We start from the raw sequence: 25,758 nt of genomic DNA, 5'->3' as shown, positions 1-25,758 counted from the left end.
TTCTGGCCTGGGTGATAGAGTGAGACTCTCTCTCTCTCTCTCTCTTTTTTTTGAGACAGAGTCTCACTCTGTCGCCCAGGCTAGAGTGCAGTGGCTTGATCTTGGCTCAGTGCAAACTCCGCCTCCCAGGTTCAAGTGATTCTCTTGCCTCAGCCTCCCGAGTAGCTGGGATTACAGACATGTGCCACCACGGCCAGCTAATTTTTGTGTTTTTAGTAGAGACAGGGTTTCACCAACCTGTTAGCCAGGCTGGTCTCAAACTCCTGACCTCAAGTGATCCATCCACCTAGGCCTCCCAAAGTGCTGGGATTACAGGCATGAGCACCTGGCCTGACCCTGTCTTTTTTTTTTTTTTTTTAATCTTTTTCTTTTTTCTTTTTTATAGACAGAGTATCACTCTGTTGCCCAGGCTGCAATGTGCAGTGGTACCATCTCGGCTCACTGCAACCTCCGCCCCCCAGGTTCAAGCAATTCTCCTGCCTCAGCCTCCTGAGTAGCCGGGATTACAGGTGCACCCCACCACTCCCAGCTGAGTTTTTGTAATTTTAGTAGAGACAGGGTTTCGCCATGTTGGCCAGGCTGGTCTCAAACTCCTGATCTCAGGTGATCCACCCACCTTGTCCTCCCAAAGTGTCAGGATTACAGGTGTGAGCCACTGTGCCCGGCCGATCCTGTCGCTTAAGAAAAAAGGAAAAAATACTAAGCAGTGAGTATTTTGCATGCATTTTCTTATTTCATCTTTGCCTTTTAATTTGATGATACTAAAGTCAGGTGTTAGAGGTCGGATTGCTAACGCTGACCCAAAGAATGCCTCCCTCAGGGCTGGTTGATCCCTCTCTCTCAGGCCTCAGTCTTCCCATCTGTACAGTGAGGTGCCCGCAGATCTCTGGGCTCTAAAAATCACAGCTCCGTGTCTATCCCTGGCAGAGGAAGGGCCTGGAGTCCTGCCGCTTGCGTCTCTGGGATACGGGAGCAAAGAGCCACGCATCCTCATGGCCCACACAGGCGTCACCTCCAGTCTCTCCTTGGCCTCATCTCCCCAGCGTCCTGGAATGGCATCGGGTTGGCCCAGGGAGCCCCTGTCCTGTGCCTCTCCTTTCCCCTCAGGGACTGCCAGGCTGACCACCCCCTCTCTGCAGGCCAGGCCTACAGTGCCCCAGGGAACGGCCCGACCCTCCCCCAGGGCAGCAACAGGAAGAGGGAAGAAAGGGGATCCTCTCCAGCTGGCCAGAGAGACAGACCTTCTTGTGCTCATCAACCCTCCAAGAATGCCCGTCCTCCCTCCCTCCCCCGAGGCCTGTCCACAGGAGCTTGAGATCAGCCAGAAAAGTCAGGCAACTTTTCAGGGACTGGGAGCGAGGTCTCCCGGCCGGGCCTGGGTCCAGTCTCTGTGGGCAGTGCAGTGCTGAGCCCCACCCCTCAAGCCGTGCCCTGTCCATAACTCCAGACTTTGACCCTGCGCTCCAGTCCGGGCTGGCGGACAGAGGGCTGGAGACAAGACGCCCCAGAATCAGGAGCTTCCCCTCAGGAAATAGCATCCTGTGTCCTCACACTGCAGTTATCTGGTCTCTCCAGCAGTTTGGTACTTCCGGTGAGTGGCAGATGCACCTTTGAGCTGGGGGCAGGGGTTGGGAGAGGGGAGAGGCAAAGGATTTCATGTCCTCCCAATGTCAAATACAGGGCTCAACATTACAGCCTAAGGCAGGTGACAGGAAAGGAGAGATCCAGCCTCTCAAACATCCAGCAGAGAGACCACAGGTAAGTGATTTTTCCCTCCCCAAGCCTCAGTTTCTTCATCTGGAACATTGGGATCATGACTCCCCTCATAGAGGGTGAATCTGAGTGTTAAAAGAGGTGGTGCATGTAAAGTGCTTAGAACAGATCTAGGCAGGTAGCAAGGACTCAAATGACAGTTATTATTATTTTTGGTGGGGGAGTTGGTAGCCTGGTTCTCAAACTTTTATAGCTTCTGTTCCATTTCAAGGATAAACTCTGCAAATAACTTCATAAGAAGTAGCCATGTGGTGCAACCAGGGAGAACTAATTATGTTCATTCAAATGCCTCATCTCTGGCTTACTGATTTTTTTTTTTTAAACAAGTCTTTCATATTCTTTGCTGAGCACGTAGCAATCAAAGCCATCAGCTGTCTCAGATTGCCTTCTAGGGGACAAGGGAGGTCCTAGGCAGATAAACGCAAGACTGAAAGACAAGCAGAAAGCATCAGGTGGCAACTGCATGCCAACTGCCTACATATTTTTTTAGAGCAACGCAGAAAGTGCTGATAGAACTGGGTCTAGATCCAAATGCTGTCCCATACTGACTGTGTAACCTTGGGTGGGTGACTTCTCCTCCCTGAATCTCAGTCCCAGCCTCCAGAATGAGGGCAGTAACCTTCCCTACTTCCTACAGCAGTTGAGAGGATTAAGAGGATTACGTCTGTACTGCATCTACATGTGTCTGGCAAGTGGCAGAGACCAAAATACGTTGATTCCCTTCCTGTTCCATGCTTACACATTCTAATCACACACACACACACACACACACACACACATGCACACAAATATAATAATCCCAGTTGTTTGCATCTTCTGGGATGCATACTCCAAGCTTGCTGGGTTGAAGTAATGGTGTAAAACAGAGGAGAATGGCAACACTAATAAAAACATCAGCAACAACACGAAAATGTCCAACCAAGTAACTGAGCTGGGTGCGTTTAAGTCCAAAAGCTCATTACCTACACGCATGAATGATTTTACCTGAGGCTGGATCTGCCAGATCTCAGTCTGGCTCTGGCTTGTCATGAGGACCTCATGCATTTATTTTGCACTTTAACACACACACACACACACACACACACACACACAGGTTGCAATAATCAGTGTCAACTTTGACTCATACAGTGAATTTTTTAAAAAAGATAATTGACTTTGGACTCACATTGTTTTCCTTTTAAATTCTCTTTTTTTTGACGGAGTTTTTTTTTTTTTTTAGATGGAGTTTCACTCTTGTCACCTGGGCTGGAGTATAACGGCATGATTTCGGCCCAATGCAACCTCCTCCTCCCAGGTTCAAAGGATTCTCCTGCCTCGGCCTTCTGAGTAGCTGGAATTTCAGGCGTGCACCACCAAGCCTGGCTAATTTTTTTGTATTTTTGTAGAGACAGGGTTTCGCCACGTTGGCCAGGCTGATCTTGAACTCCTGACCTCAAGTAATCTGCCAGCCTCGACCTCCCAAGTGCTGGAATTAAAGGTGTGAGTCACCGTGCCCAGCCTTTTTGATTTTCCATTCTATTCCCACCAACACTCTAAAAATTCCTACAGATATTTTATTTTATTTTGTCTTACATTATATTTTATTTTATTTTATTTTATTTTATTTTTGAAATGCAGGACTCTGAAGCTTCGGTTGTTCCTCTTTACCTGCTTGATTCTCAGATTTTTCAAGCCATGTGATTTACTGGCAAGCACGGTCTTTAAGCACATAGACTTATGAGTCAGGCTGGCCTGGGCTCTGCCTCTCACTACCTGGGTGTCCAGGAGCTGATACTCCAGTGAGGAGACAATAAGGCAAGGAACTTTGTCAGTTCTCATAAAAGTTTATAGATGAGGTTGGGCATAGTGGCTCACTCCTGTAATCCTAGCGCTTTGAGAGTCTGAGGCCAGCAAATCACCTGAGGTCAGAAGTTTGAGACCAACCTGGCCAACATGGTGAAACCCCGTCTCTACTAAAAATACAAAAATTAGCCAGGCGTGTTGGCGCATGCCTATAATCCCAGCTACTCAAGAGGCTGAAGCAGGAGAATCACTTGAACCCGGGAGGCAGAGTCTGCAGCGAGGTGAGATGGTGCCATTGCACTCCAGCCTAAACGACAAGAGTGAAATTCTGTCTCGAAAAAAAAAAAAAGTTTATAGATGAGGAAACTGAGGTTCAATTAGGATTAACCAACTCATCTTGGTTTGCCTGAAACTCTGATGCACTGACTTTTAGTCTGAAAGGCTGCATCCTGGGAAGACCCTCAGTCCTGGGCAAGCTGGGGAGGTTGGTCACCCTCACTCAGTCAAGTTGAGCAACTTGCCCAGGGTTACATGGCCGGTGTGTGCCCAAGTCAGCCTGCGAACCTGGGTCTGTTTGACCCTCAGCCTGGGCCATAGTGTCTCTTGGATTCATCATGGAGAATCTGGAAAATGCAGAAAGCCCTTTATTCCTCTGCCTTCTCATTGTTAACATAAAAAATGGTCAAGAGGGCAAGTGCAGTGGCTCACACCTGAAAGCCCAGTGCTTTGGGAGGCTGAGGTGGGAGGATCGCTTGAGCCCAGGAACTGGAGGTGGCAGTGAGCTATGATCATGCCACTGCACTCCAGCCTGGGTGCCAGAGTGAGACCTTGTCTCTTAAAAAAAAAAAAAAAAGAGGCCGGGCGCGGTGGCTCAAGCCTGTAATCCCAGCACTTTGGGAGGCCGAGACGGGCGGATCACGAGGTCAGGAGATCGAGACCATCCTGGCTAACACGGTGAAACCCCGTCTCTACTAAAAAAATACAAAAATCTAGCCGGGCGAGGTGGCGGGCGCCTGTAGTCTCAGCTACTCGGGAGGCTGAGGCAGGAGAATGGCGTAAACCCGGGAGGCGGAGCTTGCAGTGAGCTGAGATCCGGCCACTGCACTCCAGCCCGGGAGAGCGAGACTCCGTCTCAAAGAAAAAAAAAAAAAAAAAAAAAAGAAAAAAAGCAGTCAGCTCTCTGGAAATTATGTAGAGACAGTAAAAAAGCCCAGAGAGGGAGAATTAACTTAGCCAAGGTCACACAGCAAGGCAGAAGTGAAGCTAGGTCTGACTCTGCCTTCTCTTCTTTTTTTTTTGGAGAGAGTCTCGCTGTGTTGTCCAGACTGGAATGCAGTGGTGTGAACTCAACTCACTGCAACCTCTGCTGCCTGGGGTTCTTCAAGAGATTCTCCTACCTCAGCCTCCCGAGTAGCTGGGATTACAGGCGCCTGCCACTGCGCTCGGCTAATTTTTGTAGTTTTTAGTAGAGATGGCGTTTCACCATCTTGGCCAGACTGATCTTAAACTCCTGACCTTGTGATCCACCTGCCTCGGCCTCCCAAAGTACTGGGATTACAGGCGTGAGCCACCGAGCCTGGTTCTCCCTCTCTCCTTTAGTTCCTGCAATGCTTTTGTTCTATGTGATTTTTCAGAGTTCTAGGAGACAGAAGGAGGCTGCTGTGTGTTGATGGCCTACTCTGCCAGGCATTGTACTGAGAACTTTTGCTAAACTTCTTATTTAACCCTTAAAATGACCCTGTAAGATTGGGATTACCCTCATTTCGCAGATGAGGAGATTGTATCTCCAGAGGCAAAGTATTAGAAAAGAGGGAGGAGAGGAGGCCAGAAGTCCCTGAGAGGGGCTGTCTCCTAAGCCCCAGTATCCAAGCTAAGGGTCGAAGCTGGAAGAATTGCCTAGAGGAACGATACCTTTCTGTTTGTTGGTTCTATCTCCAACTTGGCTTCTGAAACCCCAACAGAGTCCAGTTCTTGTGGACTGGAGCCGTTTTCCCCTCCTTTATAAAACTAGGCCATATTAAGAATGTCCCGCTGTCCAGGGCCACAGGCCCAAGTTGCCAGGAGCTGAGGTCTGCCGGAGGAGAGTTGCGAGTGAAGAGGAGGGAAAGTTGAATTTGGCTCTTCTGAGCACAAACAATTCTCTTGTTCTGCCTCAGCAGGAGCCTGCAGAATACTTCCCTGCTGTGCAGGCTTAAGTAGCTTCAAGGTTAAAAGCTGGTAGGCCTTCTAAACTTCTCAGGGCCCAGTTAGCCCTGTGCCCCAAGGCAGGTGGAGTTCTGTGCTGGAAGACCAAGTTCTGAGGCCAGACACTGTGTCTGTCATGCTCATAGCTGTATTTGCTGGCTGCCAGCCTGGCATATGGTAGGTATGCATTAAGCATGTGTTGAGTTTGCTCAAATTGAAATTAAGTCACAGCTACACCATTTAACTGGCTGTGTGACTTCAGGTAAGTCATATCACCTCTCTGAACATCAGTTTCCTCCTCTGTAAGACGGGGCCGATAGCAGCAGCCCCTACCTCGTAAGAGTGTTGGGAGACTTGGGAGAAGGGATGCCTGTGAAGTGCTTAGCTGGGGCCAGCTGGCTCACAGTAGGTGCTCCACAAATGTCAGTACATTACTTCTTTTTCATCAGGCAGCTTGTTGAATTTGTTACGTTTGGCATCTTGTTCAATTTCCCATCCATCCCCTCAAGTATGGATTACTAGAGGTTGAAGCATCTTGCCCAAGGTTAACGGCCAGTAGGTGGCAAAGCTGAGTCCTGAAGCCAGAGCCCATCGCACTAACCACCGGCCTATCCAGCCTACAGTTGGTCATGCGTTCTGCTGGGTCTTTTCTATTCCCAGCCCAGAAACTGGGTGTCTAGGGATGCTCCCCAGAGAAAGTTGAATCATTTACCAGCCGTGTGACTGTGGCCAAGTCTCGATCGCTTCTCCATACCTCAGTGTTTCCATTTGCAAAATGGGAGCAATGATATTCCTTCCTCCTGGGGTCATCGGGAAGATCAAATGTAAAAAGGGCTTGGTGGTGTCTGGCACTTTCTAAGCCTTCAGTGGATGGTGGCAATGGCGGTGAGGATGATGGAGATGATGGTGATGATGGTGTGCCTCAACCCTTCCTTCCCACAGGCTGGTACCATGCGTGTGGTGGTGATCGGAGCGGGAGTCATCGGGCTGTCCACTGCCCTCTGCATCCATGAGTGCTACCACTCAGTTCTGCAGCCACTGGACATAAAGGTCTACGCGGACCGCTTCACCCCACTCACCACCACTGACGTAGCTGCCGGCTTCTGGCAGCCCTACCTTTCTGACCCCAGCAACCCAAAGGAGGCGTGAGTGAGGGTCACATAGGGTAGCCTGGGGAGCCCATGGGGCTAAGTCTGCAGAGGGGGTCAGGGTTCCCATCACCAAGAGCAAGCCCCTTGTGGAAGCTCTGATCTAGCATAAGATAAAGAAAATGCCAGGCATGGTGGTTCACACCTTTAATCCCAGCACTTTGGGAGGTCGAGGTGGGAGGATCACTTGGGGCCAGGAGTTCCAGACCAGCCTGGGCAACGTGGTGAAATCCCATCTCTACCAAAAATACAAAAAATTAGCCGGGCATGGTGGCGCATGCCCGTAATCCCAGCTACTCTGGAGTTGAGGCAGGAAAATCATTTGAGCCCAGGAGGTAAAGATGGCAGTGAGCTGAGATTCTGCCACTGCACTCTCAACAGAGTGAGACTGTCTCAAAGAGAAAAAAATAAATAAAAGATTCATAAATATTAAGCCCCTTGCTCTGTGCCAGGTACTAGGAGGTTTTGTCTCGTCTTCCCGAAACTGGGTGTCTGTCAATACCACATGATTGGTGAATCTGGAAAACTTCCTCTTTTTTGATTTATAAATTTTTATTTTTATTATTATTATTTTTGAGATTGTGTTTCACTCTTGTCACCCAGGCTGGAGTGCGATGGCATGATCCTGGCTCACTGCATCCTCTGCCTCCCGGGTTCAAGCGATTCTCCTGCCTCAGTTTCCCAGGTAACTGGGATTACAGGCACCTGCCACCACGCCTGGCTAATTTTTGTACTTTTAGTAGAGATGGAGTTTCACCATGTTGGCCAGACTGATCTCGAACTCCTGACCTCAGGTGATCTGCCTGTCTTGGCCTTCCAAAGTGCTGGGATTACAGGCATGAGCCATCATGCCTTGCCAAATTTTATTCTTTTCAAATAGAGATAGGGTCTCTCTGTGTCACCCGGGCTGATCTTGAACTCCTGGGCTCAAGCAATCTGCCCTCCTCGGCCTCCCAAATTGCTGGGATTACAGGTGTGAGCCCTTGCATCCAGCTGAAACTGGAAAACTTCTAAGTGGGTGAACATCTAAGTGGGTGGATGGATGCACAGATTTATCAAATAAATTGCAAAGGTCATTATGGTAGTTTAGAAACTGTCAGATGCTTCAGCAAATGGAACACCCAAGCTCAAACAGATTAAAAAAAATTTTTTAGAGGCATCCTGTCACCCAGGCAGTGATATGATCATAGCTCATTGCAGCCTTGACCTCCCGGGTTCAAGCAATCCTCCCAACTTAGCCTCCCAGGTAGCTGGGACCCAGGTGCATGCCATCATACCCGGCTAATTTTCTTTATTTTTTGTAGAGCCAGGTTCTCCCTATGTTACCCAGGCTTGTCTCAAACTCCTGACCTCAAGTGACCCTCCTGCCTCAGCCTCCAGAAGAGCTGGGATTATAGGCATGAGCCAATGTATCCAACCAGAATTTTAATTCACACATCTGTAAAAAAACCAATGTTTCTGATCAGTGCGCAGTGATTCAGGGGCCCAGGCTCCTTCCATCTCATGGCTTTGCCATTTTCCCACATGTTCCTGAGGTCACCTCAATGTCACCATTCACATGGGCCGGTGACTGCAGAAGGATCACGCAGGACCACATGCGCAGAGTCTTTAGAGTCCCTTGGCCAGAAACAAGTCACACGGTCACATTTAGCTGCAAGAGGGTCTAGGAAATGTAGGTGAGCTGTGTGCCCGGGGGAGGAGGAAAAGTTTGAGGACCTGCAATTCGATATCTGCCACCAATGTTTACAAGGAGGGGTGCTTGCAGCCAGACTGAACAGTGTGGCTCATAATCCCCAAAGCCAGGTCAAGGTCTTCGCTGAAACTCATCAGCCATGTAATCCCATGCCAGAGGTGCACTCCAAATGGTTATGATGGGCATCCTTCATTCCCTGTCTTCTTTATTCTATTAATGGGGAAATATTGGAAAATTTGGGAGGGAGAAGACCCATGGCATTTGGGGAGTTGCAAGAGTGAACGTGGTGGATTTCTGTGTTTTGGACACACCCCAAACTCCTGATCATGCCACAGCCCCATGCCAGCTGACCTAAGGTTTTTTGCCCAGCTCAGGGCATTGGGTGATCGAACTCTTCATGACCCTTCCAGGGACTGGAGCCAACAGACTTTTGACTATCTCCTGAGCCACATCCATTCTCCCAATGCTGAAAAACTGGGTCTGTTCCTAATCTCAGGCTACAACCTCTTCCATGAAGCCATTCCGGTGGGTGAGCAGTTCTTGACCATCAGGGTTGATCACCCAGGGCTGGGGTGGTGAGGGTGAGTGCCGCAGAGCCTTAATCACAGATGAGGGCGTGGTGCTTTGAGTCTCGGAGGCAACAGACTCCTGGGTTCAAAACAAGTTTGGTTTAAATTCTATTTTTGCTTTGAAAACTATTTTTGTTTCAAATTTTGCTGTTAAGTTGGCAGAGGACAAAGAATCTTCTGATACCCAGGGGAAACTAGCCTTTGATTAGCATGGCTAAAATACAAACATGTTCTGCAGTGATGGGCACTTGGTGCTGAAGCCAAAGGTTTCATGTGTCCCTGGAGGTCCCAGGGCTTTTTATCAAGAAGAAATAAAATACTTATCATAGCAAAAACTGCCAAAGCATTTATTATGTGCCAGGCCCAGTCCTAACTAATTTACTCATTTAATTCTCTTTATAACCAGGAGGTAAGGGCTGTCCTTATCCTCACTTAATAGATGAGAAAAAAGAAGCTCCGAGAAATGGAGTAACTTGCCCAAGGCCACAAAGCTTGCCAGTGGCTGAGCTGGGATTTGAATCCAGGCCATCTGTGACCACATGCTGCCCAATGTGCTAACAGGAACAGCACAGCCCTGGGAGGGTTTGCTCAGGCTGCTTGGAGAGGGTGGTCTGGCTCTGTGCCCAGAGCCCTGTGCCAGCTCTTAAGGTTCATTCAACCTTTAGCACTGTGCTAAGGGCTTTATTCACATTGTCTGTTACCTTTCATGGGACTAAGAGTATTTTTTTTTTTTTTGAGATGGAGTCTCGCTGTATTGCCCAGGCTGGAGTGCATTGGCATGATCTTGGCTCACTGCAACCTCCGCTTCCTGGTTTCAAACCATTCTCCTGTCTCAGCTTCCTGAGTAGTTGGGATTACAGACATGCACTACCACGCCTGGCTAATTTTTGTATTTTTAATATAGATGGGGTTTCACCACGATGGCCAGGCTGGTCTCGAACTCCTGACCTCAAGTGATCTGCCTCCCAAAGTGCTGGGATTACAGGTGTGAGCCACTGCACCTGGCCAAGAGTGATTATTAATTCCATGATACAGACAAGGAGATTGAGTCTCAGAGAATTCAAGTAGTAAGTGATGAGGCTGGGGTCTCCGCCCAGGTTGTCTGACACTATGCTCTGTTGCTTTCTCTCATCCCCGGGGACTCTCACTGTTGCCGCTTTCTCTCCCCTATTTCTGACCTTTTCCCTATAACTCACCCTCAGTCTTACTCTTACCTTTGCCATAAATAGGGGTTAAGAACATGGACTCTGGAACTAAGCTGTGTGGGTTAAAATCCCAACACCACCGTTTATTAGCTGTGTGACCTTAGGTGAGTTATTTAATCTTTCTAAGCCTCAGTGGGTCCATCTGTAAACTGGGGAAAGAATAGCATCCACCCCAGTGGCTTCTTGTGAAGATTAAATGGACCAGTGTAAGTGCTTGGAACGGTGCCTGATACGCACTTAGCATGACATACGTCTTTGTCATTATCATTTTTTTTTTTTTTTGAGATGAAGTCTCGCTCTTTGGCCCAGGCTGGAGTGCAGTGGCACAGTCTCGGCTCACTGCAACCTCTTGCTCCCAGATTCAAGGGATTCTTCTGCCTCAGTCTCCTGAGTATCTAGGATTACAGGCATGCACCACCATACCTTGCTAATTTTTGTACTGTTATTATTTTTTTAGTATAGACGGGGTTTCACCACGTTGGCCAGGCTGGTCTGAAGTTCCTGACCTCAGGTGATCCACCCGTCTCAGCCTCCCAAAGTGCTGGGATTACAGGTGTGAGCCACCACGCCTGGCCCATTATCATTATTATTGACTTCCATCCCTCCTGGTATCCCCTTTGTCCTTCCTCTTCAGGACCCTTCCTGGAAGGACACAGTTCTGGGATTTCGGAAGCTGACCCCCAGAGAGCTGGATATATTCCCAGATTACAGGTGAGTTTATTGTCATAGCCAAAGGGGACCAGGGCCCCATGAGTTAGACAGACCTGTCCAGAAGGCAGCAGAAGGTAGAGGCACCAGATTTCCTGTGCTACCCAGGTCTTGGTACCCTGGTCTCCTGGTCCTTGGTCCAGCTCCTTCAGAGAGGCTACCCACTCAAACCTGGCCTTGGGCTGGGAAGGTAGGGGGTATGAAATCACAGATCTCAAGTTCAGAGGCTCCATATCACCATCTTGTTTTGTAGACGAAGATATTGAGTTTCAGAGAGGCTAAGTGACTTCCTAAGGTCACACAGCCAAGTGGCCAAACTGAGATTCCAACCCAGTCTATATGACCCCACACCCCTCCTTTCCTTTCTCTGCGGCCTGATGCCTCTCTGGTCTTCTCCTCATCCCACCCCACGCCTGAATCCCTTCTACACATGCACATTCAATCTCCACTTGCGTCTTCCAATGTCAGAGATGGTCTTGTCTGATAGAACATTTTTCCTTGCATTGAGCTCAAAACCACATCCCCACCTTGAACTTCACCTAGTGGTCGTGGCACTACCCTTTGGGCCTACAGAACAACATTGCTCCCACCTCCATTTCACAGCCTTCAAATATAGCCCTGATTTTTACCTTTATTTTCAACTTTTGCCTGCTGTGACTCTAGCTATGGCTGGTTCCACACAAGCCTAATTCTGGAGGGAAAGAACTACCTACAGTGGCTGGCTGAAAGGTGAGATTGTAAGCTCCACTTTGAGGGAGGCACCTCCCAGAGACGAAGTTGTAGCAGAAGATGGTTCGTGGGCTTCCCCCTGCATGGACCAACCCCTTAGGCCTGGTGTGGGAGCTATCCTTGGTCCTGATCACCACTGGGCACAGAGGCAATGGGTCCTGAGCCTAGCTGGGCATCAGAACCAACTGGGCAGCTGTTTACACATGACGTCTATTAACAACCTCTTTCAAATCCCTAATATTTGTCTAATAGTTTTAGATGTATTATTTTAAGATTTCCAGATATGTTTACATCATCTGCAAAACATAAGCTGCCTTTTATTTTTTATCTACCTCTCTTTTTTCTTCTCTAACTGCTTTGGCCAATACCTCCAGAACAATGTTACTCATCCAGATGATAGTGGATGTCTTTGACTTGTTCCTCATGTTAATAGGAATCTGGCAGTGTTCTAAATTAGCAAACACTCACTTGAGAGAAACATTGGTGTTTATAATCACATACATTCATATTAAGGGAGATTCCATACTTTGTGTGTGTATGTGTGTGTGTGTGTGAGAGAGAGAGAGACAGAGTGTTGCTCTGTCGCCCAGGCTGGAGTGCAGTGGCGCAATCTTGGCTCACTGCGAGCTCCGCCTCCCGGCTTCACGCCATTCTCCTACCTCAGCCTCCTGAATAGCTGGGACTACAGGCGCCCGCCACCACCACGCCTGGCTAATTTTTTGTATTTTTAGTAGAGACGGGGTTTCACCGTGTTAGCCAGGATGGTCTTGATCTCCTGACCTCGTGATCCGCCCCCCTCGGCCTCCCAAAGTACTGGGATTACAGGTGTGAGCCACCGTGCCAGGCCTGATTCCATACATTTTTTATATGTTACTATTTTATTAAGATTTTTAGGCCAGGCATGGTGGTTCATACCTGTAATTCTAGTACTTTGAGAGGCCAAGGGGGGCAGATCACTTGAGCCAAGGAGTTCAAGACAAGCCCAGGCAACATGGCAAAACTCTGTCTCTACCGAAAAATGCAAAAATTAGCCAGGTATAATGGTGTATGCCTGTAGTCACAGCTACTTAGGAGGCTGAGGTGGGAGGATGGCTTGATCCCGGGAAGTAGAGGCTGCAGTGAGCTGTGATCACACCACTGCACTCCAGCCTGGGTGACAGAGTGAGACCCTGTCTCAAAAAAAAAAACAAACAAAAAAACACACACACAAAAAAACAGATTGAAAAAATATGGAATGTATGGTGGCTTTTATCAGATGACCTCAGAAGATTTTTTAAAATGTAGATTTCAGGACCCCACTTTATGCCTGCCAAATTAGAACTTCTGGGATAAGGTTTACCAATTTGCTTTTTCATTGAGACAAAATCTTACTGTGTCACCCAGGCTGGGGTGGGGTGTAGTGGCATGAACACAGCTCACAGCAGCCTCAACCTCCTGGGCTCAGCAATCCTCCCACCTCAGCCTCCAGAGTAGCTGGGACCACATGCATGTGCCACAATGCTTATCTAATTTTTTTTTTTTTTTTTTTTTGAGACGGAGTCTCGCTCTGTCGCCCAGGCTGGAGTGCAGTGGCTGGATCTCAGCTCACTGCAAGCTCCGCCTCCCGAGTTTACGCCATTCTCCTGCCTCAGCCTCCCAAGTAGCTGGGACTACAGGCGCCTGCCACCTCGCCCGGCTAGTTTTTTGTATTTTTTAGTAGAGACGGGGTTTCACCATGTTAGCCAGGATGGTCTCGATCTCCTGACCTCGTGATCTGCCCGTCTCGGCCTCCCAAAGTGCTGAGATTACAGGCTTGAGCCACTGCGCCCGGCCAAGTTTTTAAATATTTTTGTAGAGATTGAGTCTCACTATGTTGCCCAGGCTGGTCTCAAACTCCTGGCCTTAAACAATCTTCCTGCCTCAACCTCCCAAAGTGCTGGGATTACAGGCGTGAGCCATCAGGCCCAGCAGAAATTTGCATTTTAAGAAGCTCCCTGATGATTCTAATTATCAGCCACGTTTTGGAATAATTGTACTAAGACATGGCTATTTCTTCTAACTTGAGGACACATGACTCTTTTTTTTTTTTTTTTTTTTTTTTTGAGACGGAGTCTTGCTCTGTTGCCTGGGCTGGAGTGCAGTGGCCGGATCTCAGCTCACTGCAAGCTCCGCCTCCCAGGTTTATGCCATTCTCCTGCCTCAGCCTCCCGAGTAGCTGGGACTGCAGGCGCCCGCTACCTCGCCCGGCTAGTTTTTGTATTTTTTAGTAGAGACGGGGTTTCACTGTGTTAGCCAGGATGGTCTCGATCTCCTGACCTCGTGATCCACCTATCTCGGCCTCCCAAAGTGCTGGGATTACAGGCTTGAGCCACCGCGCCCGGCCGAGGACACATGACTCTTGTCCAGTCTTTTCCAAGAAAAATATGCCCATGGTGTTTCTATCTTGAGAAAATGATGGAAACGATATAGTTCTGAGAGTATGCTTCACCTTTTTTTTGGCTTATTTCCTGTTCTTTGGATTTTCTAGTGTCTTTCTTTCTTTCTTTCTTTCTAGCCGAAGTCTTGCTCTGTCGCCCAGGCTGGAGTGCGGTGGTGCAATCTCGGCTCACTGCAAGCTCCGCCTCCCAGGTTCACACCTTTCTCCTGACTCAGCCTCCTGAGTAGCTGGGAATACAGGCGCCCACCATCACAATTGGCTAATTTTTTTTTTTTTGTATTCTTAGTAGAGATGGGGTTTCACTGTGTTAGCCAGGATGGTCTTCATCTCCTGACCTCATGATCCGCCTGCCTTGGCCTCCCAAAGTGCTGGGATTACAGTCGTGAGCCACCGTGCCCGGCCGTTTCTAGTGTATTTCTAATTGTGATAGATGTTTTTGCAATGGGATGTTTAAAGGGAGGGTGGATGTCCTCAGCCCACCTCCCTCCTCATGCCCAGCTTCTGACAAAGGGGAATTTGGCACTGGTACAATTCTCCCCTTCTCTACTCTGAATCTCATCCCCTTTACTGTTACAAAGCAATGTGGTGGTCATAGGAAGTATTGGGGGCTAAGAGGCCTGGGTTTGAGTTCCAACTCCATCACTGACTCACTCTATGGCCTTCAGCAAGGCCTTCCCCAACTCCATCTGCCCAACAAGGGGCTTGGACCATCTCTGGTTTCCCAAGGGAGATTTTTTGGACTACCAGTCCAGCCAGGTGCTCATGAGCTGATGTGACGACACAGCCATCTTCTAAAATAGCATCCTGTGCGACTAATGTCCACAGAAGGTTCTTTGGGAAAGGTTCCTGTGCCACCCTCTTGGCGGGATGGGACAGAGAAATGAATACTAGGCTTTTTGATGTGTTTGATCATCCCAGGTTAACTGAGAGGGGAGTGAAGTTCTTCCAGCGGAAGGTGGAGTCTTTTGAGGAGGTGAGCTGCAGGGCTGATGGGGTGGATGGGAGAGGGAGAAGAGGGGAGGCCTCTGCTTCTTGCTGCTGAGTCGGAGGCCCCTTCTCAGGCTTCTAGGGTCCCCACAGGCCTGCCCCAGACCCTTGCCCCAGGAGGACTCTGGTATTCTGAAGGAGGAGGTCTCTGCTTTCATGTTGGTGGTGGGAACAAAGGAACACTGGGATCATGGTGGCCATTAGGAGCTGATTTATATCTGAGACTCGATGAGTTTTGGGGTTAGAGAGCTGGCCGCCTTTTCTTAGGGTCAGCTGCACTCCAAGGTCAGACACTTGCTTGCTTCTTAACTCTACTGACATCTGGGTTGGTCTTTCTGCAAAGTCCAGGCCCTCAGCTGACTCACCTCTAAAGCAACACCACCACCCATAATAATGATAGGAAAAGCCACCATCTCCAGGCACCAGCAGCAAGAGCTTTACTGTATGGCTTCATTTGATCCCAGCATCTAGAACCCTGCTTGGCATATGGAAGGCACTCCATACATGTAGCTACTAGTGCTATGTCATCAGGACTAACCTGCTCTGGGTCGGGCCCTGATGGACACTGGAGATACATGGTCCACCCAATGCGGCCCTCATTCTCAATCATTCACTCAGGAACAATAGTAGCATCTTGCAATGTGTCTGTGCCATGACTGTCTTGTAATGAGAGTCCCTGGGGCTGGGTTGGGGAGCTTAGGGGCTCATCATGCATGCTTGAGATGTGACCATATCTGTAGACAGAGCTAGGGGTTCCAACGTGTCTTCTGCAAATGTCTTGGCAGACTAGAAGGCAAGAGAATAAAGTTAAAAGGAGTCAAAAGGAGAAAGATAACTATCTCTGCTTCCTTTCTGACTTCTTTTGGCAGGTTCCAGGAAGATTTCCCCCATCCAAAGAACTGCTTTACAACCACTTTTATATCCAGAGTTGTACAGGAGCCTCATAGCAGCCTGTAAACAGGCACAGGCAGCCTCATTTTACAGAGGCAGCTGAGCGTTAAGGAGGTAAAGAGCCATTTTCATGGTCACACATCAGATAAATCGCAGGGTGAAAATTTGGAGCCAGGCCTCTCTGATTTGTCATTGAGACCTCTCCCCACTGTTCATCAGGGAGTAGACAGATTGAGGGTAGAAGAAAGGGGAAGAGAGAACAGGGAATACCAGGGTCTTCCCCACCTTTCATCCCCCACTACCCTGTTGGTTGTTACCAGGTGGCAAGAGAAGGCGCAGATGTGATTGTCAACTGCACTGGGGTATGGGCTGGGGCGCTACAACCAGACCCCCTGCTGCAGCCAGGCCGGGGGCAGATCATTAAGGTGAGTGTGAGGGTGAGACCCCTGCCTTTTGTTGATAGGAAGATCATTCCATATGCTTATTTCATCTCTCAAGATCGTGGACAAATCAGGAACATCTGTTAGAGGAGCCCCCCAGACTGCAGAGAACTGACATGTTAAAACCCAAACTTGTCCCACCCCCATTTGCTCTCTTTCAGGATTTCCTCTTGATCGTGAAGTACATGTGTATGTTCTTGTACCTATGTGGGAGCAGCATATGCCTGTATTGCAATAAAAATAGCAAACATTTATGGAGTGTTTACCAAGCACTGGATACAAGCCTAAGCACTTTATTGTGTTAATTATTATTATTATTATCGAGACAGGGTCTCACTCTGTTGCTCAGGTTAGAGCACAGTATCTTGATCATGGCTCACTGCAGCCTTGACCTCCCAGGCTCCCAACTCAGCCTACTGAGTAGCTAGGACTACAGGAACATGCCACCACGATACTCAGCTCTTTTTTTACATTTTTTGTAGAGACAGGGTTTTACCATATTGCTCAGGCTGGTCTCAGACTCCTGGGCTCAAGTGATCCCCCCGCCTTGGCCTGTCAAAGTGCTGGGATTATAGGCGTGAGCCACCATGCTCAGCCTATTTTGTTAATTAATTTAGTGATGGCCGCAGCCCTTTGAGCTGGGTACTACCATATCGGCATTGCCATCTTACAGATGAAGAAACTGAGGCAAAGAGGAGTTAAGTAACAGGCACAAGTTCACACGGTAGTAAGAAGTGGAATTGGGATTGGAAGCCGGGCAACCTGGCTTAAGAGCCTGTGCGTGCAAGCATTGTTCCATGCCTCCTCTTGCTGTGTGTGTGCATGTGCGTGAGGGTATGTGTGTGTGCATATATGTGAATGTGCGTGTATGTGAGGTGTGTGCGCATGTGAATGAGGGTGTGTGTGTGTGCATGTAAGTATGCATGTATGTGAGATGTGTGTGCATATGTGTGTGGGTGTGTGAGGGTGTGTGCGCATGTATGTGAGGGTGTGTGTGTATGTGTGTGAGGGTGTGTGTGCATTTGTGTGAGGTGTGTGCGTGCATGTGTGAGGAGGGTGTGTGCATGTATGTGAGGCTACGTGTGTGTGCATGCATGTGAGGGTATGTGTGTGCATGTGTGTGAGGGTGTGTGCATGTATGTGAGGGTGTATGTGTGCATGTGTGTGAGGGTGTGTGCATGTGTGTGAGGGGGTGTGTGCATGTATGTGAGGGTATGTGTGCATGTGTGTGAGAGGTGTGTGTGCATGTATGTGTGTGTGCATGTGCGTGAGGGGTGTGTGCATGTGTGCAAGGGGTGTGTGTGCATGTGTGTGAGTGTGCATGTATGTGAGGGGTGCGTGTCCATGTGTGCAAGGGGTGTGTGTGCATGTGTGTGAGGGTATATGCATGTATGTGAGGGATTGTGTGTCCATGTGTGTGAGGGGTGTATGTATGCATGTGTGTGAGGGTGTGTGCATGTGTATGAGATATGTTTGTGTATGTGTGTGAGGGGTGTGTGTGCATGTGTGTGAAGGGTGTGTGTGCATGTGTGTGAGGGTGTGTGCATGCGAGACGGTGTGTGTGCATGTGTGCAAGGGATGTGTGTATGCATGTGTGAGGGTGTGTGCATGTGTGTGGGGTGTGTGTGCATGTGTGCGAGGGGTGTGTGTGTGAATGTGTGTGAGAGTGTGTGTGCATGTGTGCCAGGAGTGTGTGTGCATGCATGTGAGTGTGTGTGCATGTGTGCGAAGGGTGTGTGTGCATGCATGTGTGTGAGGGTGTGCATGTATGTGAGGGTGTGTGTGCATGTGTGCGGGGGTGTGTGTGCGCGTGTGTGTGTGTGTGAATGTAAGGGTGTGTGTGTGCATGCATGTGAGGGTGTGTGTGTGTGCATGTGTGTGAGAGGTGTGTGTGCATGTATGTGTGTGTGCATGTGCGTGAGGGGTGTGTGCATGTGTGCAAGGGGTGTGTGTGCATGTGTGTGAGTGTGCATGTATGTGAGGGGTGCGTGTCCATGTGTGCAAGGGGTGTGTGTGCATGTGTGTGAGGGTATATGCATGTATGTGAGGGATTGTGTGTCCATGTGTGTGAGGGGTGTATGTATGCATGTGTGTGAGGGTGTGTGCATGTGTATGAGATATGTTTGTGTATGTGTGTGAGGGGTGTGTGTGCATGTGTGTGAAGGGTGTGTGTGCATGTGTGTGAGGGTGTGTGCATGCGAGACGGTGTGTGTGCATGTGTGCAAGGGATGTGTGTATGCATGTGTGTGAGGGTATATGCATGTATGTGAGATGTGTGTGCATATGTGTGTGGGTGTGTGAGGGTGTGTGTGTATGTGTGTGAGGGTGTGTGCATGTGTGCCAGGAGTGTGTGTGCATGCATGTGAGTGTGTGTGCATGTGTGCGAAGGGTGTGTGTGCATGCATGTGTGTGAGGGTGTGCATGTATGTGAGGGTGTGTGTGCATGTGTGCGGGGGTGTGTGTGCGCGTGTGTGTGTGTGTGAATGTAAGGGTGTGTGTGTGCATGCATGTGAGGGTGTGTGTGTGCATGTGTGTGAGGGTGTGTGTTCATGTATAGGAGGGTGTATGTACATGTGTGTGATGGTGTGTGCATATATGTGAGGGTGTGTGCATGTGTGTGAGGGTATGTGTGTGCATGTGTGATGGCGTGTGTGTGGGCATGTATGTGAGGGTGTGTGCATGTATGTGAGGGGTGTCTGTGTGCGTGTGTGTGAAGGTGTGTGCACGTGTGAGGGGTGTGTGCATGTGTGCAAGGGGTGTGTGCATGTGTGTGTACATGTATGTGAGGGTGTGTGTGTGCATGTGTGTGAGGGTGTGTGCATGTGTGTGAGGGGTGTGTGAATGTGTTTGAGGGTGTGTGCATGTACGTAAGGGTATATATGTGCATGCATGTGAGGGTATGTGTGTGCGCATATGTGTGAGGGTGTGTGTTCATGTGTATGAGGGTGTATGTACATGTGTGTGATGATGTGTGCATGTATGTGAGGGTGTGTGCATGTGTGTGAGGGTATGTGTGCATGTGTGTGATGGTGTGTGTGAGAGGGTGTGTGTGTGCATGTGCACCTGTGAGTGTTCATAGGGGTGCACGTGTGTATGCTTATGTGTGTAGGAGTGCATGTGTGTGTTCCTAATGTGGCCTGTTGGGTGTGACAACCAAAATGAGTGACTGAGGCATACGTCTGAAATCATCGAGGTTTATGGAACCAGCTTGAGGGCACGCCCAGGAAAAATGCGAGTCACAGATGCACCTGTGGCTCTTTTTTCCAAAGAAGTTCTCGGGAGATTTAGTCTTTATACGTTTTCTTTTTTAAAAAGCAGGAGAAGGGTGCAGCAGTGAGAGAATGATTATATACTTGTGAGACTTTAGTTAGTGCCCAGTAAATCTACATTTTACATAAGATAAGATGAAGGTCTGGGCCAGGCGCAGTGGCTCACGCCTGTGATCCCAGCACTTTGGGAGGCTGAGGCAGGCGGATCACGAGGTCAGGAGTTCGAGACCAGCCTGGCCAATATGGTGAAACCCCATCTCTACTAAAAATACAAAAAATTAGCCGGGTGTGGTGGCAGGCGCTTGTAATGCCAGCTACTCGGGAGGCTGAGGCAGGAGAATCACTTGAACCTGGGAGGTGGAGGTTGCAGTGAGCCGAGACTGCACTCCAGCCTGGGCAATAGAGCAAGACTCCATTTCAAAAAAAAAAAAAAAAAAATTGAGGGTTTGAAGTAAAAAGGAATGGAGGAAGTTCTGTACCTGGGAAGATAAGCTGGTCATTGACATCATCAGTGTGGAGTCTGTTGAAAGGGCTGGTTTCTGCTTACCACTTAGGGAAGAAAGCCTGACTTTGGCCAGGTCACTGAAGGAGGGGATATAATGAGGCATGTTAGACCTCCCATCCCACCGCGGCTGTGAACTCAGCTCCAAGGTTTCTCTGGGGCTCCTAGGGCCAAGAGGGGGTCTGTTCATTCAGTTGGGGGCTTAGAATTTTATTTTTATTTCTCATGTGTATGCATTTACATGTGTGTACTGGTGCTTTTCTTCGGACATGTGGGTGAGGAGACACAATGCTTCAGGGAGCAGGGGTGGCTGCCAATCAGGGCGGCTCTTCCTGTAAGAGGCAAACAGCCAGGTGCACACTTGGGCCATAGCGTCATGAGAGGTCTTATAAGGAATCAGACCTGACTCTTGTCAGGTCATCTGGCCACAGAGGGGAGCAAGGACAGCCGCACTGACTCACCTCTGCTGATGAGACTTTCCTGCCTTGAATCAACAGGTGGATGCCCCTTGGATAAAGCATTTCATTCTCACCCATGAGCCAGAGAGCGGCATCTACAATTCCCCGTACATCATCCCAGGGTAAAATCGGACTGTTCTCGGGCAGAAGAGGGGTCCCCTTCATGCCCTCTTCATGCCCCTGCTGCCTGCCCCAGGCTCCTTACTGCCCACAGTTGTTCCCTTTCAGTGTTTTTACGTATTTATTTATTTATTATTATTTTTTGAGACAGAGTTTCGCTCTTGTTGCCCATGCTGGAGTGCAATGGCGCAATCTTGGCTCACTGCAACCCCTGCCTCCCAGGTTCAAGCAATTCTCCTGCCTCAGCCTTCCAAGTAGCTGAGATTACAGGTGCCCACCACCATGCCCAGCTAATTTTTTGTATTTTTAGTAGATACGGGTTTTCACCATGTTGGCCAGGCCTGTCTTGAACTCCTGACTCAGGTGATCCACCCACCCTTGCCTCCCAAAGTGCTGGGATTACAGGCGTGAGCCACTGTGCCCGGACCCTTTCAATGTTTTTAAAGTGAGTTTGAACTACTGAATCCCTGGGAAGGCAGACTCAGCCTTGACTGAGGTCTACTGTGAACATTCTTTTTGATGACAATAGTGGTGATGCTGAAGATAAAGGCAGTGGATGTAATGTGGTGACACTAAAAGTGGTATGTAGGTGGCTCACTCCTGTAATCCCAGCACTTTGGGAGGCCAATGTGGGAGGATTGCTTGAGCCCAGGAGTTCAAGACCAACCTGGGCAACATGGCGAAATCCCGTCTCTACAAAAATTGGCCAGGCATGATGGTGTATGCCTATGGTCCCAGCTATTCAGGAGGCTGAGATGGGAGGATTGCTTGAGCCTGGGATGTTGAGGATACAGTGAGCCAAGATCACACCACTGCACTCCAGCTTGGGCCACAGAGCGAGACCCCGTCTCAAAAAAAAAAAAAACGTGGTGTGAATGGCAATAATGGGAGTGGGAATGGGAATGGTGACTGGGGTTGATGGTGGTGGTGGTGGTAATGTTAATGGTGGAGATGACAATGTCACCAAAACCAGTGGTGGTGTTTGTGGGATGACAATATTGTTGATAGCGGAATGGTGGTAGTAGGGATAATATTGTAGTGATGGGGAAGACAGCATTCATGGGGGTGGTGATTGGCATAAGAGTGGTAGAGTGGTGATGTTAATGAAGGTGGTCTGGTGCTGTTAATGAGGAGTCAGTACTGATGAAGGTGTGATTGGGAGTGGGGATGGTAGTTGGTGCTGGTGGAAATGACACTATCAATGATATTAATATATAGCAGAGCTGACAATATCAAAGGCAATGTTAATAACATGGTTGCACCAACCATGCGGTCTCAATGGCAATGTTACTGGTGTCATGGAAATGACAATATCAATGGCAGTGTTAATGGTGGTGGTGAAATGATGAATGCCGTTGGTGGTGATGACCTATTAATGATAGTAGTGAAGACAATGTTGTCGATGGAGATGATAACACTGATGGAAGTGGTGATGGAAGAGTTCATGGTTGGTGTCGATGGTGATGACAGTGACAATTGAGTTAGTGATGGTGGTGTTTTTAGCAGAGGTGACAAGGTTGATGGTAATAACCTTATTCATCTCAAAGCCTTCATTTTCCTTGATCCTTGACCCTCCTCATTTGTATCTAGGACCCAGACAGTTACTCTTGGAGGCATCTTCCAGCTGGGAAACTGGAATGAACTAAACAATATCCAGGACCACACCACCATTTGGGAAGGCTGCTGCAGACTGGAGCCCACTCTGAAGGTAAGGTAGGGAGGAGTAGCAGTGCCCTAGACCAAGGTCCTGGGAGCTTGTTAATGAGGACACTTCAGGATGGGAAGATGCCACCGCTGGGATAATTGGGCAAATTAATTCCAGCAAGGGATGTGGAATATAACAGAATTTGACAATGTACAGGGAAGTTCTTGCTATGGGCTAATGAATCCTGTCTGGTCATGGCTGGGAGCCCTTGGCTTTCACGTTTGTCTGCGAGTGATGATGACAGTAGTGACGGTGATGAGGATGAATTGGTATTGATGGTGAGGAAAATGCTGAGAATGGTAATAATGATGGTGATAAGATGGTGACTATTGTTAGAATTATGGCTGATGGTGAGGGTGGTGGTTGATGATGGAATTGGTGGAGAGGTAGAAGCAATAATGGTAATGATGTTGGTAGCTGATAAAGATGGTGTTGGTGATAGTGGTGACTGATAAAGGTGTCTGTGATTATATTAGTGTTGGTGGTGATGAGATTCTAAAAACTACTTACTACCTAAAAATGGCCGCAGGAAAAAAAAATCCAGAAATGAGTGATCAGCACGTTTCTTTCCAGAATGCAAGAATTGTTGATGAACGAACTGGCTTCCGGCCAGTACGCCCCCAGATTCGGCTAGAAAGAGAACAGCTTCGCGTTGGACCTTCAAACACAGAGGTATGCTCCCATGGCAAGGAAAGTAGTGCCCTCCTCCACTCCTTAGATGGCTCTGGCATTTTCATGAAACAGTCATGTCTGATCTCAGATTCCACACAGGCTCCCTGGCAGGCAGGGGCAGTGGTGGCTAATATCCCCTCCTCTATAAATGGGGAAACTGAGGCTCAATGATGGTTAAGGACCTGCTCAAGGTTACATAGGGGGGCAGTGGTGGTGTTAATGGAGGTGGTGCTGCTGAGATCAATGTTGATAATGGAGTGATTGGGAGTGGGGATGGTAGTTGGTGCTGATGGAAATGACACTATCAAGGATGTTAATACCTCAGCAGAGGTGACAATCTCAAAGGCAGTGTTAACATGGCTGCACCAACTGTCTCAGTGGCGATATTAATGGTGTGGCAGATATGACCGTTATCAATGGCAGTGTTAATGGTGGTGGTGAAATGGTGAATGGGGTTGGTTTTCTAAAGTCTGTGGTCAAATAGCAGGAAAATGTGTACTTACTGGATGTGTACTTCGTGTCACACACAGCAGCAAGTCCATTACATGAATGACCTTATTAAATCTCCTCTGGAGCTCTTTGGGATAGGGACAGTTCTCCCCATGCTTCAGATGAGGAAACTGGGGTGAATTAAGAGGTGAAGTCACTTGCCCAAGTCAGACCACTGGTGGAGGGCAGGGCTGGACTGTGATTTGAATTTGACTCTGAGGCTGTTTTCTAGATATCCATTTTGTGGCTGCCCCATCATCTCTTGCTACTGTCCCGGGGGTCCCCACCATTCCCCGTGGGTGCCAAGAGAAACTCTGGTGGCATCTGGCTTTGCCCAGGACTCTTCAGGAGGCTCCTGAGTCTTCCAGGGCAGAAGAGCTTCATCTATTCTTTCCACTGTCCCTCTCGGACCTGGCCACCTTCTCTCTTGCTTCTCCTAGGTCATCCACAACTATGGCCATGGAGGCTATGGGCTCACCATCCACTGGGGCTGTGCTCTGGAGGCAGCCAAGCTCTTTGGGAGAATCCTGGAAGAAAAGAAGTTGTCCAAAATGCCACCATCCCACCTCTGAAGACTCCAGTGACTGCTGCTTCCCCCACAAGAACTCCCTTCTCCCCTCAGCCAACAAATCAATGTGCTCCTTCATAAGCCATTGCTTATCCCTCACTTCTTCCCTCAAAGAAGCATGAGGTGAGAGAAAGCCACAAAGTCAGTGCCTGGAGAAGGGTTCAGCCCAACATGGGGCCCCTCTCATCACCGAAATCCCTCTACCTTCTCTGGGTCTGGCGTTATAAAGAACAGCTGGGGGCTGTTATTCCATGAGTCTTCAGAAGAAAGGACAGCTCAGAAAATCAAAGAGGCCAACTGCCCAGAGCCACAGAAAATTGAGGATAATTGAGACTAAGTAACATGATTATAAGTTGTACTAACATATTAAAGGTTCTGAAAAGTCCTGCAGCAAAGACAACTATCTGATGTTGTTTAACCCAGTGCTTGCTAAACCTATCTGGCTATGGAACACTTTTGCCCAGAGCACCCATGAATGTCATGAAACAAATTTGAGAAAACGCTAGAACAGATGTTGTTTTATCTGTTGTATTTGTTGTAGGAGGTTATACGTACAACTTGGGCGTGGAGGAGGCAGAGAGGTGAGGCACTGAACTAGTAACACATGGTGTTTCTTCCACATCCAAAATTCCAAATGGCATCAGCTATTCACCAAGTGGCCCCATGGGCACCACGTAACCTTTGAGGAGGGGCCACTGAAGGGATCATCCCACAAGGAACCCCTTCATAGAGAACTGTTTTAGTCCGTTTTCTGTTGCTTATAACAGAATACCTGAAACTGGGGGATTCTTTTTTTTTTGAGACAGGATCTCGCTCTGTCACCCAGGCTGGAGTGCAATGGCATGATTTTGGCTCACTGCAACCTCCGCCTCCCAGGCTCAAATGATCCTCCCTCCTCAGCCACCCGAGTAGCTGGGACTACAGGCACTTGCTACCATGCCCGGCTAATTTTTGCACGCGCGCGCGCGCGCGCGTGTGTGTGTGTTTTGTAGAGACGGGGTTTGGCCATATTGTCCAGGTTGGTGTTGAACTCCTGGGCCCAAGTGATCCTCCTGCCTTGGCCTCCCAAAGTGGTGAGATTATAGACATGAGACAGCACACCTGGCCGAAACTGTGGAGTTTATAGAGAAAAGGAATTTATTTCTTACAGCTATAGAGTCTGAGAAGTCCAAGATTGAGGGACCACATCTGGTGAGAACCTTCTCTCTGGCTGGTGCAGAGGTGGGGATTCTGCAGAGTCCCAAGGAGGCTCAGGGCATCACGTGGTGAGGGGGCTGATTGTGCTAACATGCTAGTTCAGCTCTTTCCCTTGTCTTAGAAAGCCACCAGTTTCCTTCCCAAGATGACCCACTAATCCATTAACCTAATAACCCATTAATTGATAAATGGATTAATCCATTTATGAGAGCAGCGCTCTTAGGATCCAATCACTTCTTAAAGGTGCCACTTC

General features: G+C 48.7%; 1 protein-coding gene across 2 annotated transcripts; it reads left to right on the top strand.

Moving 5' to 3' along the window:
- The first annotated feature begins 1,361 nt into the window (after positions 1 to 1,361).
- DAO (D-amino acid oxidase) lies at positions 1,362 to 24,711 on the top strand. Of its 2 annotated transcripts, XM_033220724.1 has the most exons (12): positions 1,362 to 1,591; positions 1,681 to 1,758; positions 6,682 to 6,884; positions 8,991 to 9,105; positions 10,989 to 11,065; positions 11,726 to 11,791; positions 15,126 to 15,180; positions 16,406 to 16,510; positions 20,794 to 20,876; positions 22,465 to 22,582; positions 23,153 to 23,251; positions 24,181 to 24,711. In XM_033220724.1, exons 3-12 carry the CDS (start codon positions 6,691 to 6,693, stop codon positions 24,310 to 24,312), a joined length of 1,044 nt encoding a protein of 347 aa, XP_033076615.1. In that variant the 5' UTR covers positions 1,362 to 1,591; positions 1,681 to 1,758; positions 6,682 to 6,690; the 3' UTR covers positions 24,313 to 24,711. The 2 variants fall into 2 exon arrangements, with proteins under 2 accessions (XP_033076615.1, XP_033076616.1); XM_033220725.1 differs by lacking the exon at positions 11,726 to 11,791 and having other exon boundaries at positions 1,364 to 1,591.
- The last annotated feature ends 1,047 nt before the right edge of the window (positions 24,712 to 25,758 follow it).

Source organism: Trachypithecus francoisi, unplaced genomic scaffold (assembly GCF_009764315.1).
Source record: "Trachypithecus francoisi isolate TF-2019V2 unplaced genomic scaffold, Tfra_2.0 Lachesis_group11, whole genome shotgun sequence".
NCBI lineage: Eukaryota > Metazoa > Chordata > Mammalia > Primates > Cercopithecidae > Trachypithecus > Trachypithecus francoisi.
This window is presented reverse-complemented; position numbering and strand designations above follow the sequence as displayed.

Excerpts from the sequence above, each read along its gene's own strand:
- DAO (XM_033220724.1), top strand. The coding sequence starts at position 6,691 with ATGCGTGTGGTGGTGATCGGAGCGGGAGTCATCGGGCTGTCCACTGCC. Across the intron at positions 22,583-23,152 it reads GACTGGAGCCCACTCTGAAG|AATGCAAGAATTGTTGATGA; the intron begins GTAAGGTAGGGA and ends GTTTCTTTCCAG. Across the intron at positions 23,252-24,180 it reads TTGGACCTTCAAACACAGAG|GTCATCCACAACTATGGCCA; the intron begins GTATGCTCCCAT and ends TGCTTCTCCTAG.